This window comes from Myotis yumanensis, unplaced genomic scaffold (genome assembly GCF_028538775.1).
Source record: "Myotis yumanensis isolate MYYU_CA2020_CCGP unplaced genomic scaffold, mMyoYum1.0.hap1 SCAF_1, whole genome shotgun sequence".
NCBI lineage: Eukaryota > Metazoa > Chordata > Mammalia > Chiroptera > Vespertilionidae > Myotis > Myotis yumanensis.
In genome coordinates, this window is record NW_027223752.1 from 215,507,340 (window position 1) to 215,522,528 (window position 15,189).

General features: G+C 44.6%; 1 protein-coding gene across 3 annotated transcripts in view; it reads left to right on the forward strand.

Annotated features, from left to right (window-relative positions):
* Positions 1 to 15,189, forward strand: part of RBM47 (RNA binding motif protein 47) — a 161,785-nt gene that overhangs the window by 139,730 nt on the left and 6,866 nt on the right. Inside the window, exons 4-5 of one of the 3 annotated variants that reach the window (XM_070397709.1) lie at positions 10,407 to 11,569; positions 12,436 to 12,642. In XM_070397709.1, the coding sequence (XP_070253810.1) occupies positions 10,438 to 11,569; positions 12,436 to 12,642 (1,339 nt within the window). In that variant the 5' untranslated portion in view covers positions 10,407 to 10,437. The remainder of the gene's footprint in view (positions 1 to 10,406; positions 11,570 to 12,435; positions 12,643 to 15,189) is intronic. The other 2 variants (XM_070397710.1, XM_070397711.1) reach the window with 2 other exon arrangements.

Genomic DNA, 15,189 nt, shown 5'->3' on the forward strand with positions numbered 1-15,189 from the left:
CCATGCACAGAAGTCGGTATTTTGTGGAAGAGCCACACTCAAGGGGCCAAAGAGCCGCATGTGGCTCGCAAGCCGCAGTTTGCCGACCACTGGTCTATCCTATCAGACCATTAAGGGCTAGGGAGGTGGTTTTAGTACCAGTGAGTTGACTGTGTTCCAGGAGCACATTTTTAGTGACTATTCCTAGTATATCTAAAAAAAAAACACAAAAAAAACCTCTGCATCTTCAATGCGGCTTTCTACATTATTGAAGAAACCAGCAATGGCATTTGAGCGAAGTCCAAGACTTTAAAACCAGACTGTCAGCAGTTTTCATGTGCCCACGAAGTCTGAACTGAAAGGAGGCACTTCTGCCGCTGGGCCGATCCTTAGCCTGATTTCAAAAATGTGTGACGCAGGCCTCTCAGTTTGTCTGTGATGACAAATCAATTCGACATCGGAATCCGTCTGATCGGGCTTGATGGTGGCAGTTGTTCGGTTTGAAAAATTAAATTGGTAGGTTTTCAGCCAAATTAAATGAGTCGTTTGGCGTCACGGAGACACTACCTTGGACTTTTGGAAAGCGTTGCACATTTCTCAGTCTTGACAGTAAAAGATAGATTGAGCCCATGCTGCGGGTGGAGAGTATATAAAATAATAACTTCTATTTAATTTAGTATCTGCCATGTGCAAGTATACAATCTGCTTATAGCTCCAAGACTTGATAGGATGCTCTCAACAGTGAGCAATTTTTGGTTGTCAAAATGGGGGACAGATGGTCCTGGCACCTAGGGTAGAAGGCAGGGATGCTACAGGGCACAGGACTGTCCCCCAAAGCATAGAGTTCTCACACCCGAAATGTTCCTAGGGGACGAGGTTGAGAGACCCTGGAGTAAATGATACCTCAGATCCATTTGCAGCTTAAACTTTGGGACTTGATTAAATTAGATGTATCCGTGAAATAATTTTATAAATTGCAAAACACAGTCTACATTTAAGCTGCTATTATATAAGCTGCTTTTCCTCTTCCTTCTCCTTTCTGGTATCTCCTTTCTGGTCAGTCTTTCTGTTCCTTGCCAGATTCTCAGAGGTTTAGGTCAGAGGAGCCAAAATAAGGGGTGAAACTGGAAATCTCTCCTCCTACTCGTTCAGAGTTTGGGAAAACGTTAATCCAGAAGGCAGATGTGCACCGAATTGACGGGTTTCATTATTTTCAACCTGTTGAGAAAAAGTGTGTGTAATGCTTATTTAAAGGGAACAAGATAACAGATTCTCAACGGGTATTGGTTTGCTGCCAAACGCCCGTAGACAACCCCCTCCACTCCTTTCGGGCGGGTGACTTTATCCCTGGGAACCCACAGCGCAAGGCCTCGTTTTCAGGGATGTGTTGATAGAAATGCCTGGGAAAAGTGAGCCCCTTGGCTCTGCATCTGCTTATCAGACACAATCGTTCATTAAAGGATATGCTTTTGCCATCACGAAATCCATACAGGCATCGACACAGTTTAAAGCCCAGTAGGAATGAACTCTTCTCACATTAGCCCGGCCTGGACAGAGGTATGGCCCAGAATGTCATTCTTCCACCACCTCTGCACCCTCTCAGGATTTCACCCAAACAGGAGAGTCGTGGAAGGGTGTTTATGTGTCCCAAGGGCCATGCCCTCCAATAGAAGGAGGTTGCTGGCTGAGATAGAAAAAGACGAGAGCCTGAACTTCAGTCTTCAGCTTAGTGCTTGGGCCTTCAGGTAAATTCCCAGTATCCTGCCTCCTTCTTTAGCAGAACTTTCACACTTTAACCCTGGGGTATGCCCCACTGCCGGAGGCCTGCCTGCTGCGGGAGTGCCCTCCCTGCTGTTTACTCTAGTGGGTGGTGGCAGCTTGGCACAGGCAGTTAAGATAACCGCTCAGGGTGAGGCCGAATCTTGGAAACTTGTTGCAGGAGCTGGCCTTCAATCCCCACCCCCACCGGTTCGTGGCATTAAATGTCCTTTACTCCTGAAACTGATCATCTGAAATAGCTGCTGACCCTAGACCAGGGGTGGGCAAACTAGACCAGGGGTGGGTTCTTAAACTGGACCGGAGGGCCGGAACAAAAGCATAGATGGAGTGTTTGTGTGAACTAATATAAATTCAAAGTAAACATCATTACATAAAAGGGTACGGTCTTTTTTTTTTTTTTTTTTTTTTTTTAGTTTTATTCATTTCAAATGGGCCGGATCCGGCCCACGGGCCGTAGTTTGCCCACGGCTGCCCTAGACCCATCTTAGAGATGTGGGGATGGAACTGAGGTAATTCACCTTGTATGACACAGTTCGTAAGTGGCACCGTCATGATTTGAACCTACATTTCTTTGACTCCAAAGTCTTCGCTCTTAACTAGTATGGTATGTATTCTATTCTGTCCACATTGTGTGTGTCAGGTCATGCCTAAGAAGCAACTATTAGGAAAGGCAAAAATATTATGGTGTGAGTAAGGGACATCAAAATAGAAATCTAATCGCAAACAGAGATAGAATTACTTCTTGGATAAATACATTTTAAAACCTTCCATTGAATTAAATTCCAGCTAGTGCTGGAAGACCCTGCTCCCCACTTAATATATCTTCAAATTGCAATGTGTCTGTTGGTCAGCAAATAACTCTCCCAAAATTCCAAACTGCAAAATTAACCCCAAACACACACACACACACACACACACACACACACACACACACACACCCTAGAGAAGCAAACCAAAGTTAACTGGCAGTTGGGATAATTCTACAGTAAACACATGCCTGTTCTGGATCCTAGGTAATGATGGGTTGATAAACAGCAGAAATATTTCTCAATACTGTGGTATCCCTTGCCCCTAACACATCCCAGTTCAAACTTAAAATCCTACTGAAAGGTACCCTGAACCAGTACTAAGAAAGGAATTTGAATCCCTGATGATTTTTGCTTTAAGTCTGACAACAAAACAAGGACAAGCTCAAACAAGGACAACAAAAATTCTAGCTAAATAGTTCAGAATAATAAGAGCTTGATTTGCAAGGATAGGTTTCTCTGTTTGTTTTATTTGCCAAACTGTGCATAAGAGATTGGTTTCAAATATATTGCCATGTTTGTTTAATGCTAGCAGCCTTCAGTGAACACAGATGCAGTGCCAGTGTGTGTGAGAGAGAATGGCTGTGGCTTGGGAGGGTCCGGCCTCAGGGGATTTGGCATCCCTGTGCATGACTGATGGGACCTTTTGCATCCAATTCAGCAAGTCTCTTCAGGTTCATTCTGGAAGAGCCCTTGCACAGTGCTCTGGCCAAGGGTTAGATGAGAAACAGGCTTACACTTGGATGCCTGAGCCACACCACCAAGCGGAGACACACACTGCCAGGCAGCTTACTGTTATGAATGGAATCTGGGGGACTCTGGTCCACCGGTCTCCACCAGAACTCGCAGGCTGGACTTCTCAGACCGACGGGGTTAAAGCTGACTAAAGTAACCTTTTGCCTGTTTCCTTGTAAACAGAAGCATCCGACAGAGGGGCAAGATTCCTACGAGTTCAAATATCTTTTTTTTTAGTTTGAATTTCTCGTGCTAAGATTTCTTGAACACATAGTGCAGGGTTTACACTGGGAGCTTTACACGGATCATTCCATTAAGGGTCACTGAGGGGCAGCTGGAACAGACTTAAGCCAGACTATCAGGGTTTCAAGACCAGCTCTGATGCTCATGACCCGAAAATCTACTCAATCTCTCTGTGCCTCAGCTTCTTTATAAAGTAGAGATCCTAATGTCCTGTATGGACATTGTGAGGATTGAAGTGAATTAAATACATATAAAGAGCTTAGCACACCACCTGGTACATAATAGACATTAAATAAATATTAGCTATTTTTGTCGCCATTTTAAAGATAGAACATTGAGGCTTAAAGTAGTTAAATGGCTTCTTCCCAGGTTCACCACTAGTAAGCAGAGGAGCCAAGATTTGGAACTAGGTCTCTCTGACTCTGGAGACTGTATTCAGTGGGCTAGGCAGCCAAAATCAGACCGTCCAGTCCATTAAAAACTGTCATATTCAGAATGGGAGGAAATTGGGTAATTCTGTGCCATTTATCCAGATTTTTAAAATTATTATTCACGTGCAAATTTCATCTTACAAAGTCGGCTTATTATCCACTAGAGGCCCGGTGCATGAAAATTCATGCACTGGAGGGGGGGTCTCTCAGCCCGGCCTGCCCCCTCTCATAGTCTGGGAGCCCTCAGGGGCGGGAGGCGACCTGGTGATCAGGGGAAGGCGACGCCCCATCACACCTCTGCTGCTGCCACTGCCACTGCCGCCAGCACAAGCCTCAGCCGGCCCTGGTTACCTGAGCCTTGGGTGGCCCTGGGCGGCTGGGGGGCTGAGGGGACTGGGAGACTCCGGAGGCAGGCGCGCGGCAGGGCTGAGGGGACTGGGCGCTGCCATCTTGTGGCTGTGGGCGCTGCCGTCTTTGAGGGCATGGCAGTCAATTAGCATGTTCCCTCTTTATTAGATAGGATGGTGTCCACACCTCCATCCCAAGGAGAATACTATCATTCAACAGGTAGTATTTCTCACTGTTCCTTAGTCACACACACATTTATACTAAAGAGGGTTTCTAAAGCATAGTTCTGATGGTGGCTGGATTTTACCTTGAGGAGGGATGGCCTATGAGAAACTAATTAAGATACTGAGGCACCACTCTTTTGAAGCAGTCTTGGACACTGAGCAGGAGTACTAACCGCCTTCATTCTTAGCTCTTTTGTATTTGAAGCATCATTCTTTAGTTCCTTTAACTCTGAGGAAAACCCCATGAGGACAAGATGGTACCAGTGCCTGACACATAGTAGGTGTTAAATAAATAAATATTTTATTGAATGGAATGAATAAATGGACACAAACCCTTCTATTTGTGTCTCTTAAGAAATTGTTGTTTACCTGTGTGTTAGGAGCTGTCCTTTCTTCCAGGCACCATCAACTGGACCAGGCAGTTAAACGGAAAACAGCTTAGAAGGAGGGGAAAAAGGCAGGTCAGGAAGACTGTCTTTGAAATACACGTATGTTAGAATTTCAAAACTGGTTCTGAAATTAAATCATTGCTCGGCATAGGAAACAGAGGGAAAAGTGACTGTAATTTTTAACAATGGGAATGTACGTTCTTTATCCTCAGTGATGTTCTCTGCACATCTCCTGGAGCAGAGGTTGGCAAACTTTTCTGTAAATGGCCAGGTAGTAAAAATTTTAGGCTTTGCAGGCCAGGGAGTCTCTGAACTCTTCAACTCTGCCGTTGTGGTGCAGTAGCATCTACAGATGATACTTTAAAAAAAGGGGCGTGGGTGTATGTCTGTGTTCCCCAACAAAAACGAAGGGCAGGCCAAGGCCATAGTTGGCCAAGGCCTGGTCTAAAGCATGTCTAATTGTAGTAAGTTACACATTCTGTTACATCTCTAAGAGAAAAGACATGTTAGCTGTATAGTTTCCCCTTTTAAGGCATTGAATAAATTATCTTTTATAAATCTAAGCCTGTGGGCTCAAATTCATTGCACAGCATACCATATAATTTTTCAACTATGTTGTATTAGCTATGAAGATAGGAGAATAGGGTTTATAAACCATAAAAAATTTTTTAATGTGTTAAACTAACTCAATGTATCTTTTTTTATGGCTTCCAATGAAATTATAATTTTATGGAATCTTATTTTTGACTATTTTGCATCACTTTTTTTGTTTTTAGAAACTGTGGTAAAATATACATATAACAAAATGAACCATTTTAACCTTTTTTTAAAGATTTTTAAAATTGATTTTTAGAGAGAGAGGAAGGGAGAAGGAGGATGAGGGAGGGAGGGAGAGAAAGAAACATCAATGTGAGAGCAAGACATCTATTGGTTGCCTTCTGCATGCCTCCTACTGAGGGTCGAGTCCACAACTCAGGCATGTGCCCTGACTGGTAATCGAACCTTTGGTGCATGGGATGGTACCTAACCAACTGAGCCACACCAGCCAGGGCACCTTTTTAACTATTTTTTTAAGTGTATAGTTCACGTTGTTGTTCCCATCATCCCTAACAAAGTCAGTAAACACCAATTCCTCATTCTCTCTTTTCCTGACTCCTGGCACCCACCATTCTATTTTCTATCTCTATGAATTTGACTATTCTAGGTACTTCATATAAGTGGAAAGATACAGTATCTGTACTTTCGTGTCCAGCTTATTTTCACCTACATAATGTCTTCATGGTTCATCCATGTTGTAGCATGTGTCAGAATTTCCTTTCTTTTTAAAGCTTCATAATACCCCATTGTGTATACATGCCACATTTTGTTTATCCATGTAAGTGGCCATGAACATTTGTTTTTCCCCCCACCTTTTGACTATTGTGAATAATACTGTTGTGATCACTGGTGTACAGATATCTGTTTGAGTTTCAGTTTCTAATTCTTTTGGGTATATACCCAAAAGTGAAATTGGTAGGTTATATGTTTAATTCTATGTTTAAGTTTTTGAGGAACCACCATATTGTTTTCTAAAGCTGCAACATTTTACATTCCTACCAGCAATGCTCAAGTGTTCCAATTTGCCCACATTCTTGGCAACATGTATTTTGTTTTAAATAATAGCCATGCTAATGGGCGTGAAATTGTATCTCACTGTGCTTCTCACTTGTTTTTATGTCAATGTTTGTAGTTAATGTAATAGTTTAGATATTACATTAATTAATGTCTGGTGCAAATTAGATTTGTGTGTGTGCATTTATTCCTCTCCTAGCTCCCAAATTATATGACCTGGCTTCCAAGAACATGTAAACAATAAGATTAATAATATAAATAGCTAAATTCCTGGCATTGGGAATATAGAAGGCTGAAAAACAACTATAGCCAAAATTAGGTGAGCATGAGAGTGTGTTGTAATGTTCTATACAGTTATTGAAACTGAAGTGACAAATTCAGTCCTGAACTTCCTAACGGCCAAAGAAAAAAGGGAAAGAAGGCCAGTAACGTGATTCATTTATTCCAGATGACGTAAGTTCAGGAGGGCAGGGAAAGGCTTTTCTTGGCTCAAAGATGTAAGAAATAAGCTATAACTATTTTAAATGAATTGATTAAGTTACTGAGACAGCAGATTTCAGACTGAAAACAGAATTTGGGGTGAATTTAATGGGGTTAGGATTGAAAATAACTCCCATAACCTGACCATTAGAAGACCTTTTTTTTTTTTTTGTAAAATGGTAGTTTTAAGTACAATTAGGAAAACAAAAAGTCAACTCCACATAGCTCAGCAGAATGATAGAGTCTATCTATTCCTTTGGACTTTAGTCAGTGTTTTAGTAATGCAACACATAAGATCTTGAATTGCTTCATACATGTTTATAATATATACTTAGCATTTCTTTTCCAGGGCAAAGATGATAAACACACATGTGTTTATATAAATAGTATTCTTAAGAATATGCCCTTTTCTTCCATTTGAAAGGAGGAAAAGATCTTCATGTTCAAATCTGATATTGAAATTTTTGTTTCAACTTGAAACTGTAGGAATTAACATCTCATTTTCCCAAATGAATACTAAAACAAAATCCTTCATGATAACTAGATGTGTTGCCAAACCAGCTTTCAAGCACGTGAAGAGCAAAGAAAATTAAAAAGTAAGAATAAAAGCCTTATCAAACAGATGTTTTTAAAGAACCGGGAAAGTGTCAAAATTACTCTAAAATTAAGAGAATTGGTCTAAAGTTTTACCCAGAAATTTGGATGGAAGATAATAATGACATTTCCTGAGCATTTGCAATGTTCTGAGCACAATTCAAAGTGCTTTGTATATATTGTATATATAAACTTAATATTAATACCATCATCAGTATCCCCATTTTATAGATGAAGAAACTGAGGCATGGAGCAGCCAAGTATCCTTGCCCCAGGTCATACAACTAGGAACTGTTAAAGCTGGGATTCACACACAAGCATGCAGTCAGCTCTGGAGGCCACACTTCCCCCACTAAACTATACCGGATCTAGATGCTACAGCAAATAAACCAGGAAGGGAGAGGAAGAGGAATAGAAACATCAATGATGAGAAAGAATCATTGATTGGCTGCCTCCTACACACCCCCATTGGGGATAGAGCCTGCAACTCAAGCATGTGCCCTGACTAGGAAATGAACTGTGACCTCCTGGTTCATGGGTCAACGCTCAATCACTGAGCCATGCTGATTTCTGTTGTGTCATTACAATTTGTTTTGTTTTTTCTTTAGATAAATTTAATTATCCTTCAAATTTCCCTTAATACTCTTGTATATAATTCTTAGTGGTGGATTTTTTAAAAAATTAATGATGCTCCAGGTCCTTATTAAACGATGAAACCTTAGTAGCCATTAATTTTTATGTTTTTACCAAGAGTTTTAAGACCATGGAGGAGTGCTTATAAAATGAAGTAAAGGAGCAGGATATAAATTCGCTAGAAGCCAAGCTCCATGCCCCACCCCCAAAAAGCTATTTTAAAAAAAGATAAGTTTAATTTTAGCTATCATTGAGTAGCAGAATTAGGAATGATTTCTTATTTACTTTTCTCGATTGTCCATAAAATTTACTTGAATACTTTTATAGTCCAAGAAATGAAATAACTTCATTTTTCAAAAGGCCAATCACAGTTTTTCATTACAAAAGCACACTGTGCAGCTCCTAGTGATAATCTTATTGTATAATTTTAAATCATTTCTACTGAGAAAAACAATAAAAAATAAAATCATGCCCTAGCCGGTTTGGCGCAGTGGATAGAGTATCAGCTCATGGACTGAAGCGTCTCGGGTTCAACTCCAGTCAAGAGCATGTACCTCAGTTGCAAGCTCAATCTCCAGTCCTGGTCCGGGCCCATGTGGAAGGCAACCAATTGATAGTCTCTCTCACATCAATGTTTCTCTCTCTGTCTCTCTCTCCTTCTTTCCACTCTCTAAAAACAATGGAAAAAATATCCTCAGGTGAGGAATATATCTATATAATTTCCACAGACCCCTGAGCTGTATGAATGAAGGTGGCACAGTTTAGACCTGTACTATCATATATGATTCTAAATTAATTAATTCTTTTAAATCCTAAATTAGTTAAAATTAAATATAATGATAAGTTCAATTTATCAGTCATGCTAGCCCCATTTTAATTGCTCAGTAACCACAGGTGGCTAGTGGCAGCTTTTCTGTCACCACAGAAAGTTGCAATGCACAGCACTGGTTTAGAAGAACCCAGAATCTGAGGACAGACAACTTGGCATCAAGTCCTGGTACTAGCTGGTACTTGCTATGTGAAATGGGCAATTTACTCAACCTCTCTGAGCTTACTTCCCCACAGACAAATTGGGACTAATGATAATATCACTTACCATGTAAGGCGATTAAGATCAAATAAGATAGTGCATGTGACACTGCTCTGAAAACTATAGTGTGGCTTACCAGGTAGTTGCTGCTTCACGAGTCTCCGGTTTGAGCTTAATTTCTTTGAGGACTGACTCTAAATCCAAGATTTTTGCTTGAATGGCACCATTAGAATCACTCTTAGCGGCTCTTTACCACAGCTCCTCGGCCAAGTCCTTGGCAATGTGTGTGGTCCAATTCTTCCTTGTGAAAAGCGTCAGCGCACAACTCTGTATCTATCTTGTATAGCACCTCAAAGTTTTTCTTTCTTTTTTTTTTTAAAATATATTTTATTGATTTTTCACAGAGAGGAAGGGAGAGAGATAGAGAGTCAGAAACATCGATGAGAGAGAAACATCGATCAGCTGCCTCCTGCACATCTTCCACTGGGGATGTGCCCACAACCCAGATACATGCCCTTGACCGGAATCGAACCTGGGACTTTTCAGTCCGCAGGCCGACGCTCCATCCACTGAGCCAAACCGGCCTCGGCTCAAAGTTTTTCTTAACAATGTAAATACATTGCTCTATTTCCATTCCCAAGTGAAAAAGACTGTATTTTAAAAGAAAGCAAAGAAAGAGGCTTTGTCTGCCAAAGAAATAAATGTGGGTGAAGTGCTGTCACTGAAGGGAAATCGATCTGAGTTGACAGGGCAGGAATTAAGCAAAAGATGTTGCCATTTGCTGCAAGAATGTAAGCTTTTCGCTGACAATTACAGCAGGTTCTCTCTTCAAAGCTGATTAAGGGAAGTACTTGCTCATTCATTCTGAATGTTTTTCCGAGTCAACTTCTGGTTTTTCGTGCAATACCACTAGACTAATTAGACTATTTTAGAGCTGCTGCGTTTCCAGGGCGGGTCTCCATGTTCTTTCTCATGTAACCACCTGATGGTTAAGCATGAGCGTTGTATGTCTTCAAAAAAGGGGGGGGCGGGGTGAGGGGGTGAGATGTGGGGTGGAGGAGTCAGGTTCTGGCTGCACTCGTGCAGATGCCACCACACTCACCCTCCCTCTCTGCCTCCCCCAGGTTTCCAGCAGCCGTGGATGCCTCTGACATTATGACTGCAGAAGATTCCACTGCAGCCATGAGCAGCGACCCAGCCCCCGCGTCCGCGGCCAGGGTGCCCGAGGGCGTGGCCGGCGCACCCAACGAGGCGGCGCTGCTGGCGCTGATGGAGCGCACGGGCTACACGATGGTGCAGGAGAATGGGCAGCGCAAGTACGGCGGCCCGCCGCCCGGCTGGGAGGGCGCGCACCCGCAGCGCGGCTGCGAGGTCTTCGTGGGCAAGATCCCCCGCGACGTGTACGAGGACGAGCTGGTGCCGGTGTTCGAGACGGTGGGCCGCATCTACGAGCTGCGCCTCATGATGGACTTCGATGGCAAGAACCGCGGCTACGCCTTCGTCATGTACTGCCACAAGGCCGACGCCAAGCGCGCGGTGCGCGAGCTCAACAACTACGAGATCCGCCCGGGCCGCCTGCTCGGCGTGTGCTGCAGCGTGGACAACTGCCGCCTCTTCATCGGCGGCATCCCCAAGATGAAGAAGCGCGAGGAGATCCTGGAGGAGATCTCCAAGGTCACCGAGGGCGTACAGGACGTGATCGTCTACGCCAGCGCCGCCGACAAGATGAAGAACCGCGGCTTCGCCTTCGTGGAGTACGAGAGCCACCGCGCGGCGGCCATGGCGCGCCGCAAGCTGATGCCCGGCCGCATCCAGCTCTGGGGCCACCAGATTGCCGTGGACTGGGCCGAGCCCGAGATCGACGTGGACGAGGACGTGATGGAGACCGTGAAGATCCTCTACGTGCGCAACCTCATGATCGAGACCACAGAGGACACCATCAAGAAGGTCTTCGGCCAGTTCAACCCCGGCTGCGTGGAGCGCGTCAAGAAGATCCGCGACTACGCCTTCGTGCACTTCGCCAGCCGCGAGGACGCCGTGCACGCCATGAACCACCTCAATGGCACCGAGCTGGAGGGCTCGTGCCTCGAGGTGACGCTGGCCAAGCCGGTGGACAAGGAGCAGTACTCCCGCTACCAGAAGGCGGCCAAGGGCGGCGGCGCGGCCGAGGCGGCAGCCGTGCAGCAGCAGCCCAGCTACGTGTACTCGTGCGACCCCTACACGCTGGCCTACTACGGCTACCCCTACAACGCGCTCATCGGGCCCAATAGGGAATACTTCGTGAAAGGTTAGTGGGGACTGTGCTCCTGGGTAGACCCCACCCCCAGAGCCGTGTCTGCTAGGCGGGCCGCGCCAGGGATGTTGTAGCTGTAACTGAGTTGGTGGATGCTGACCCCCTCCCTACCCACCCTCATTTGGATGTCAGTTCTGGGTTCCTTGCTGGCACTTAGGAATTCACCTCTCTAGCATTGAGAGACATGCAGAAGGTTCCTGTGTATGGAGTGAGCAGTAGAATCAGGGGGCATGCAAGCTCTGGCATGCTGCCTGCCTGGGTTCTACCCAGGTGGGGGTCTAGTCTCCAGGTCCTCTGGTTAAAACCTACTTGTGAAATTCTATCTTTAGAAGGTTGGGGGGTAGAGGGCGCAATGTTGTTGGTTTGCTTTTTTGTTTGTTTGTTTTTCGATCATTTGACGAGGTACAATAAAACCAGGCATTACAACGGGAAACAATACCAAGATTCTGCGTCCTGCTCTCGGGTTGACTGGCCCTGTGACTTCAGTCCGTCTCTTCCACCTCCCTAGCTAGGCCTGCTTTCTCACGCATGAAATGAGGAAGATAAACCAGCAGTTCCCTTCCAGTTCTAACTTTTTTTTTACAATCGATGACATTTTTCTTTATTGAAGTTACAGTTGCAATCCTAGGAACAGCACCCTGCAAGTTCATCTCTTGCATCAGGCAGACATACACAGGATGGGAATCTAGGCTGCAATGGAATGTTGGAAGCATCTTCCCCAGCTCACTGAACAGCAAAGGTGTAGCCCCCTGCAACTTAGACTCGGGGCCAACATCTAAATGCTAAGCACCTTGCGTTGAGATCTGCCTCCTGTGCTGTCACTGTTGGTTGCTCATCATTTTTTGTGTTGTTATTATAAGCAGGCAGCATAAGAGGCCGGGGTCGAGGTGCAGCTGGCAACAGAAACCCAGGGCCCAGGGGTTCCTACCTCGGGGGATATTCTGCTGGCCGTGGTATATATAGCCGATATCATGAAGGGAAAGGAAAGCAGCAAGAAAAAGGATTTGAACTTGTACCGAATTTGGAAATCTCTACTGTCAACCCAGTTGCCATTAAACCTGGTGCAGGTCAGTATAAATGAGAGCGAGAATGCATCCATTCAGCCTAAATCCCAACCCTCTCTTTGCAGCAACCCCAAGCCTACCTCAGGTTCATGCACGTGGGTTTCTCCTCTGGCAGGCAGCCAGAGATTAGGCAAAGAATGTGGCCTCCTGACTGTTCTTAACCTGGAATTTAAGAGGACTGTCTAGCTTTGACCATGCTCAAGTCCAGCTTTCCAATAGTGGGTTTTTCAAATGTGTGTCATCTGTTGTTAGGCTTTTTCTCAATCTCTGACTGAGTCGGAAGAGTTGTGGGGGCAGGAGGGGGGTAATGGAAGAATATGAGGCTGTTCTCTATCTTCTATCAGCTCAAAACTGTCTTTCCCTTCACTAAATCCGATTTCCACTCCAGCCACCAGAAGCCAGAGGGTGCAGCTAGCTTATTGCCATTCTGAGAGTTGTAGAAAATTCCCCTCCTGGAGCAACTAGCACTACTTGTCCCTTCTCATGGACTTAACCAACCTGGACCTCCCGGGAACAAGAGAACAAGGCAGCTGCTAATTGCCTGGATTCCAATTCCCTGCACTCATTTCCTCCTCTCCCTGGATCAATCGATTGGAGGAGGGCTGCTCAAGGGATTCAAGCCAGGAACCTTGAACTTTGCTTTCCCCTCCAGGCCTCTCAAACCAGTTTGCCAGTGCTGTTGTGCCCATTGGTAAGACAGGTCTTTCTGGCCGTAACCTGCAAGGAACTTTATTTAACTCCACTGTGTGAGCGAGCACAGCACACACTCCTTATTATTAGCACACGCCAGGGGAAAAGCCAGGAGTGGGTAATCAGGGCGCTCCTCCTCCAGACCACTTCCTGGTTTCCCTGAGGGTAGATTGAAGAGCTCTTAGAGAGACCCCTCACTTTGAAGTTCAGCTACTCTGATTTTCTTCTGGTCCTTCCAGCTAACAGAGTCAAGGGCTCTGCTCATTTGGGGCAGAAGGTTCATGTAGGCCACCTCAGGCTTAAAAGCATTTTCCCAGTAGAACTTCCTTTGGAATTGAATTCAGTGATATGATTTGGGTTTTTGGTTTTTTGGGGTTTTTGTTGTTGTTGTTTGGGGGGGGGGGGGTGTTTGTTTGTTTGTTTGTTTGTTTTGGCCTGTGAAAAAAATTCTGCAATTTCTGCAACTAAGTGACTCCTTAGACTGGATTTCTGTATAAATGCCACTGATGTTATAATCATTGTAAAACTGTTCCCGTGTCTTTCTGTAATTCCATAAAACAGAGCCTGGAGACAGGAGTTGCTACGTCTACTTGTTGGAAAAGGGACTCCTGTTGGCAAGCTGCAGTAGCTTAAGGTTTAACTAGAGAAAAGAACTCTTTAAACCATCTTTACTGGCATAGTCGTGTCCCGGGGCCCCGGGTAGAAATTCCTCAGGGCGGATAACCAGAACAAGCCAGAGTCTCTCTGCACAACTCCAGTGTAGCTGAAAGGACAACCCTCTCTGAGCCCCCGCCCCTTCGCCTCTATTTCTGTTCAGTCCGGAAAATTAGAACTTCCCTTTGTAGGAGAACCACCAGTGCAGTGATGAAGTGACTGGGCACAAGACCGTATGGTTGGAAAGGCAGATAAAAGATTCGGCTAAAGCTTTAGGTAGATTTTATTGGATGACCATGCCATTGTTTAGCCTACAGTCAAATCTGTTTCTTTACCTTATATCAAGTCAGCTTTTATTAGAATAAATGTGCCTACTGTTGGAGAAAAACCATAAATGAAAGGATATTTGTGTATGCATTTCATATTCTTGTTTATCCTTACACACACACACACACACACACACACACACACTCGCACAAATGGCCCCAAATCGGGGAGAGTATATTTTCTTTTTGCCTCTCTTTATCATATACTAACATTCGATAACGCCTGTCTGTTTGAATCTCGGAGAAATGAGGTGATCTTTACTCACAGAAACACCTCTTTGAATTGGCCGGTCCCATTAAAAAAAAACAAAACTCACTACTGCTTCACTATTGAGTGGACATTAAAAAAGTAGGGAAAATTTCATTTTTATGATGTATTTTTCCTTGAATCAGTAATGTTGAAATCTGAAACACAGGTGGGGAAGACATACACAGACCTCTGAGTTCTCAGAATGAAACCCTCCACTGCACCTGCTTCATGGAACGCGGCGAAAGTGAAAGGGCAGGAGGTCTGATGAGGGGAGAAGTGAGTGAGAAAGGGGCTCACTCACCCCGTGGGGCCTCCAGCCTCAGTTCTCATTTCTTATTCTGAGCGTGTTTTCTCAGTTACAAGGCCCCTTCTTGCTCTGTAGGACATCAAGAGTAAGATTCAAAATGAGATTTTTCAATCCAGAGCTACTTGGCACGGCCCCGGTGTAGCTGAAACTAACAGGGAAATGGTGCAGAAACCTAACTCTAGACTTTCCTCCCATGGTGATCTCTTGGGAGCCTGCGTCCATGCCCACGTGGTTCCTTTTGAAAGACCAGCGGGGGCGGGGAGAGGGGGTACCTGCCACCTCCTCTCTCTTCTTCTTGGGTAGCACCTCCTCACCTGTACTGA